Genomic DNA, 6,729 nt, shown 5'->3' with positions numbered 1-6,729 from the left:
GCCTGGCCTGGCCTGGCCTGGCCTTGCCTCTTCTCTGCTAGGGGTATAGGTCTATTTTCTTCTCTGGCTTGCCCCCAAATGAGTGGCTCTCCTGCCTTTTAACTCCTCATCCAGTTGGTGCATTTCCTACAGATGTGGCAGAGTGGAGCTGGCTGAGCTCAGAGCAGTTCCTTAACCCCTTGTTCCCTAGTGTGGGGCAACGTAACTATCTTTGCGGTACTGAGCTCAAGTCACTTAGGCCTTGCAATGCTGAGTGGAGCAATAGCTAAATACCTTTACAATTCTGTGCCATGTTCTCTTCCCTGGACAATGCCACTAACAGGAAAGCTATAAATGAACCGAGGAAGCAGCTTGTGCCAACGAGGCCAGAGAAACTGCCTCAGCCTTTTCTGGAGTGGGCACAAAAGCAAAACAATGCATCAGCTATCAGCACTCTCCTCTCTTAGACCATTTTACTGACAAAAACCTTCTACACTGAAAATATTACCAGGGAGATGGAGTGTAAAAGCGCTCTCCTGAGAGAACAACGGGAGCACTATAAGAATATGAAGCATTATTATTATTATTTGTATTACAGGAGCATTTAGAAGCCAAAATAAGAACTGGAATCCCATCGTGCTACGTACTGCCTTAAGACAGAGTGAAAGCCCTGCCCCAAACAGCTCATAATCTGAAGCTAGGTTTGCAAGCCCTCCAGGATTGTCCTGGAGTCTCCAGGAATTAAAGATTAATCTTTAATTAAAGATTATCATGTCATGAGACCTCCAAGAATACATCCAACTGAAATTGGCAATTTAGAAACCCTGTAACCTTTCAGGAGGCTCAGAGCCCTTACTGGGCAAAGCAGAGAATGCAGCTGTGTGATTGGTCTCCTGAGCTGTCTGTCAAATGTGTCCCGCCCCATCATGACATCATCACAGGACTATAATGGTTGAGAGAGGGGTAGGTCCTAGTATTGCTCAAGAATTAGTAGTGTGGACATTTGGTAAGATTTGTAGCTAAGTGCTATACTGTATCTCTGGTTCCTAGGTTCTGAGGATGTTTTGGTGAGGACTTCTTTCTCACACAGAGTGTGACCTGATGTCTTGCCTGATTGATAGTAGTAGCTAGGATTGAATGATCAGAATCTCTTAGTCCCTTTCAGTGCTTGGTAGTTGTGCTTGTGTAAAGTATCTCTAGGTAATAGCTGAGTCACCTGAGCAACCAGTCCAGGGAAGGAAACTATCTGTCTTCCAAACCAGGAGGCCTGGATTAATGGTATGTTCTAGGAGATAGAGGCTTCTCTAGAGGAGAATGGAATCTTTAACAAAGAGAACTAAAGAAGAGCCTGGACTATAGGAAAAAGTGTCCCCTTACCTCTCTACCTGAGTGAAGCTGTGCTATTCCCATTCATGGATGGGGATTGGGGCTTCTGGCTCTGGTCTGAGTTCTGGCTTGTCATAATGATCTGCAGGTGGGAACACTTGGCTGAGGTGGCTGAGTCAGCTGAGACTGGAGTGCTGGGTAACCAATATGTATCTCAAACAGATGATGTAGGAAACACTAAAGGAAAACCAGCCTGGTGCCTTCCCATAATGGAAATGCTTTCTAGCTAGTGGTCTCACTCTCACCTCTAGGGGTGATGGTATCAATTTATCTGAACTGGAATCTGTTTCTTTACCAGATCAGTCTCTGACTGATAATAGAAAATACTTGTATTTTACCAGCTAAATTAGCTTTAAAATAACCAGTCTGCCCTAGTGGAGATCTCTCATGTAATTAAATATCCACGGAGACTGAAACACTACTTACTCTAGCTGTTCTAGAGGTCCCAACACTCACCAGTGAGACTCCCAATTCAGTGTTCTCTGTGTGTAGTTATAGACTGCTACCTTCAGCAGGATAACTTCTGTCAGTAATTGTACTCTGGTACAAATGGAATTAACCTCTGGCATTATCTGGGAAAAGATTGAACTAGGAGGGTGCCTGTGATGAACTGTGTGGCAGTCCCGGTGTTCCCCTTGGGTGGCATTGTTGGGTCTCTAAGTCTGAATAGAAGCTTTGGGAATGTGCAACACTGACAGACCCTGGTTGTTGGTGGGGACCTGGGACCTCTGGAGCTAAATGCATGAGTCTCTACTGTATGAGCTAAAAGCCAAGGCCTGCTAGCTACAGCTGTAGAGCAGACTCGTTAATCTCTCTAACTGGTCTTGGTGCCACTAGATGGGACAGAACACCAAACCCAGAAGGTGTGGGTTACAAGTGCATCCCTGGGCTTGAGGAACTGTCTGTCTCTGGGCCTGCCTTGGATCAAAGGTTTAACACAAGCGCCTGCTCTGTCTGTAGAGAGGGTGTTACCACAGGGGCACAACCTGGTCTGGCTTTTAGAGAAAACAGAACTGGAGCAGCCATTCTGGTGTCCTTACACAATATTGATTTGAGTGTTTCCTGTTATACCCCCTCATTATTCCTTTTTGGGCCTTGCAGGGACATCTCACTCCACCATGTCTGCTAACGAAAATGAAACACAGGTAGAGATCCAGGCACAGGAGCAACAGGTGAGTCTCTCCTGGGGAGGCAGGTGTGCTTGGCAGCTGGAGTCACTGTTCTGGCTTGAATGTGCCTATTGCTGGAGATGGGGACTCCTAACCACAATACTAGCCGATGCTTCAAGTTCCAGTTCTCAGAATGCTGGAGTCACTGCCAAGAAGTGCCTCCTGAATCCAGGATGAGCACTGGCACTGGTGACCCTGTGAATGCTGTCTGAACTAACACTGGCAAATCCCTTTTTTCTAGTAGTGCCTAAGGGCTCCAAAAAGGGTTCCCACTCTTGCTGACAGAATGAGATTGTGACACAATTCTATTTGGTTGGTGGGCATGCCAGGATGCAAACAGCATTCCTGAGATCTTGCTGAATATAGGCAGCTATTCTAATGGAACCAGGCTTCTGGGTGGGTGACTAATGTCTTAGGCAGGCCACTGAAACCCTGCTGACAGGGCCAGGAGGCTGCCTAGCTCTGAGGACAGTCTCCTACAGAATCAGTGGTTGCAGAAGGAAAGAGACCGAGTCAGGGGGACACCTTGACAAGCCAGGAGCTCTTCCCCAGCTGACTCCCCTTTTCCCTCCCTCAGACTGCAGTAGGCAGGGTGGCTGGCCTGCCCTTGGTCAACTCTGCCTGTGAGATGGCCTCTGCCAGCTATGCAGCCACCAAAGAGATCCACCCAGCCGTCAAAGCTGTCTGTGAGGTGGCAGAGACTGGGGTGAGGGCCATCACCTCTGCCGCTATCATTGGGGCACAACCCATCCTGGACCATCTGGAGCCACAACGTGAGTGAGGGAAGGGAGGCAGGAACACACCTGTGTGCATGGCAGGGGAGGTGAGTCTGGCTGCAGGCTCAGCCTACAGGAATGTAGGCATGCTACTGAACTCTACCTCCAACTGGTGGCAAACTGAATCTGCAGACTCCCGTCTCCTGTGCCACTCACCTCTGCTAGCTCCTCGAGTGATCTGGCCAAGGCACTGGCCTTGTCCGGAGCGGCTCGGATGGCTGCAGCAGCTTCTGTTGGTGACTCTTGCTTAGGTACCAGTGCTGAGCTGGGCCAGCCTAGAGGGAGGCAGTGCCCAGGCACAATCCCTGGTGTGCGTGGCTGGCCCAGTGGCACACAGCCACATGCACTGAGTATGGCACCTAATGCCATTGAGCAATACTTGCTAGAGGGCACTGCCTGCAGCTTCAGTGCTAAAGGGATCTGAGCCCATTGCAGGCACTGGAGACTCCTGAAACCCTCTAGGAGAAGCTGGGAGTGGCAGCTGGGATCTCCTGAATGCTAAACCTGGCTCTGACAGACTGGCTCCATAGCCTTGGGCAACTTACCCAACCCCTCTTCCTTGGCTTCCCCATCAGTAGTCTGGGGACACTTGCTTAGGAACACCAGTCCCTCCATGTACACAGATTAGCAGCCCCACAAGATCAGTGCCCATGAATGAATTAAGGGAACTAGTTCTGTGGTTGTGTTACAGTTGCAGCAGCCAATGAATATGCCTGTAGAGGTCTGGACAGACTGGAGGAGCAGCTGCCCATCCTGCAGCAGCCGACTGAGAAGGTAACCACACTAGTCTCCAGGCTGGTCCTGGCGCAGGCTGAGGCTGTGGGCCCTTCACTTCTGCTAGGTGTTCAGTGGCCTCTCTTCTGACCCCTTTTTCCCTAGGTGGCTTTGGATGCCCAAGATCTAGTGCGTGCCACAATGGTGGGTGCCAAGGATGCAGTCTGTAGCACGGCCACTGAGGCAAAGGATGCAGTGACCAGCATGGTGGGTGTGGCCAAGGGGGCTGTCCAGGAGAGCGTGGAGGTGACCAAATCTGCAGTGACGAGCAGCATGAGCACAGTGATGGGGTCCAGCATGGGGCAGATGGCTGCAAGTGGCATTGACATAGCATTGGCAAAATCTGAGCAGCTGGGGACCACTACCTCCCCATGACAGAGGAGGAGCTTGGTAAGAACTCTTTTGCTGAATACAAACCCATGTGACCCTGATGTCTTGGGGCATGGCTTGGACTCCCAGTATTCATAGCTGAGATGCCAAAGAAGCCACCTCTCCTTGAGGTTCCCTTGCAGCATAGCTTGGCTTCTAGGCCTCCCCTTGTTCCTTCATGTTGGGCCCTCTTCTAGCTGATGGAAGGAGGCTGGTCTAATGGCTTTGACACTGCTCCCTGTGCAGCTACCAGCTCCCTGGCTGGTCAGTGCTGCAGGACATCCAAACCTGCCCTGAGAGAGATTCTGTAGGCCACAAGCTTTGGGAGGTCTGAATGGAGCTGCCTTGTATCCTGGCCCTGCCAACCAGTGGTGCAAGTAGATTTTAACTCTTACTAGTACAGTGATTAATGGGAGGGACCAAAGGTGGAGACATGTGACCCCACATACACAACCCCACTCCTAGACAGGAGATGCAGCTGCATGGAAGGGATGGTGGGGCAGCTGTGGTTGGTACAGCCACACTGAAGGAGCTGCTGCTGTTCTGCTCCTTTCACCACTGTGGTTCCCACGAGAGCCCTGCAGTGTTGAGCAGATACCAAATGTCTTGCTGGTACAGCATACCAGCAATAAATGTCTTAATGGTACAGGGTACCTGACCATACTGGCTTACTTGCACTACTGCTACCAGCTAACCCCTCTTCCCCCTTGCAGCTGAGCTTGCAACAACTCCAGTGGAAGGACCAGAAGAGGCTCCTGCAGAGCGGCAGAGTTACTACGTGCATCTCGGTTCCCTTTCGAGCACGCTGCGCCAACAAGCCTACCAGCATGCCGTGGGCAAGATGAGACAAGCCAGGCAGTGCACCCTGGAGGCCCTCTCCCAGCTCCAGCAAACCATTGACCTGGTAGGAACATGACCCTCTCCTTTTCCCTGTAGATGCTAAGGGCCACGGTCTCTGCAGCCTCCTGTGCTCAGTGCCATTGGCACTGTTTGTTCCTAGGCCCTGCAGTGTCACTGCAGTAGTGCTGCCTGCCTGCTACCCACAGTTAGCTGTGGGGGAGGTTCCCTGGCCAGCCGCTTCCTGCTGTTTCCAGCTAACTGCACTCTCCTCCTGCAGATCAACAGTGCCAAGCAGGCTGTAGATCAGAAGCTTCACAATGGCCAGGACCGTCTGCACCAGATGTGGCTCAAGTGCTGCAGGGGGAAGTTTGAAGGGCAGGAGGGCCCAGACTCAGCAGAGGTATTCTCCTTCTCCTTCTCGCCCTGACAGCCTTGCTCTAGCAAACTCCCCCATCTGTAAGGGTGACTTGCAGATACTCCAGTCTGTCTTGCTTTCTTCCTCCAGCAGGTTGAAGCTCAGGCTCTAGCCATGTCCCAGAGCCTCACCCAGCAACTGAAAACCACCTGCCTTACACTCCTGGGCAGCATCCAAGGCTTTTCCCACACTATCCAAGACAAGGCCCAGCAGGTCTCCAGCAGTATAGAAGAGCTCCAGGCTTCCTTCTCCAGTGCCAGCTGTTTCCAGGATCTGTCCACCAGTGCCCTTGCCCAGAGTCGGGAGAAGGTGGCCAAGGCCCGGGAGTCCCTGGATGAGCTGCAGGAATATGTGACGCAGAATATTCCCCTGGACTGGATTGTGGGACCCTTCACTCCCACTGGAGACTCCACACCATGTCCTGATGAGCTGGTGGAGCAAGGAAAGAAGGTGGAGGCCTGAATGGTTCCATTCCCCCTGCTGCTGGAAGGAATCCAGCTGAATTGCCTGCATAGTTAGTGTGGGCTCTCCTTGCTGAGGCCATGGTTCTGCTTTGACAGATGGTGGACTGATTTCAGCTCTTCCTTATTCAGGGTCTTTAATTCTGCAGGTCATTTCCCGCGGCACACTTCCCCGGAACCGTTTATTACCAGTTACAGGGTGGCATCGCTAATCATGCAGGACTGCACCCCTTACAGGGCTAGTCTGCTTCTCTGAGGACATGACTTGTGACAAACATACAGCTGTCTTCCTCTGTACATACGAAATGCTGCTGAGCTTGTTTTTTTCCTAGCTCTTTGTATTGTATAAAACTAGGGTTTAACTTCACAATAAACCTCAACTGCATTGAAATTTGCTGTCTGCTTAATGTGATCCCTCCCCAGCTCGTGCTCTATGTACAGTACACGTGACCCTGTTTGTATATCTGCCTCCTTCACACCCATCCACCCTCCTTTTCTCTGGTAGAGCTCCAGAGTGGCTGAGCTCATCTCCTGGGTGAAGGCATCTCTTCAAGTGCCTC

At 51.2% G+C, this 6,729-nt stretch overlaps 1 protein-coding gene across 1 annotated transcript; it reads left to right on the top strand.

The window, feature by feature from the left end:
- Positions 1-2,483: 2,483 nt before the first annotated feature.
- Positions 2,484-6,170, top strand: LOC115653487 (perilipin-3-like). Its single transcript, XM_030566849.1, is given in 8 exon segments — positions 2,484-2,537; positions 3,112-3,307; positions 4,002-4,084; positions 4,190-4,436; positions 4,439-4,474; positions 5,167-5,357; positions 5,571-5,693; positions 5,802-6,170. Coding segments are annotated over 8 exon segments (1,299 nt in total).
- The last annotated feature ends 559 nt before the right edge of the window (positions 6,171-6,729 follow it).

The sequence above is a fragment of the Gopherus evgoodei genome, chromosome 6 (genome assembly GCF_007399415.2).
Source record: "Gopherus evgoodei ecotype Sinaloan lineage chromosome 6, rGopEvg1_v1.p, whole genome shotgun sequence".
NCBI classification, from domain to species: domain Eukaryota; kingdom Metazoa; phylum Chordata; order Testudines; family Testudinidae; genus Gopherus; species Gopherus evgoodei.
This window is presented reverse-complemented; position numbering and strand designations above follow the sequence as displayed.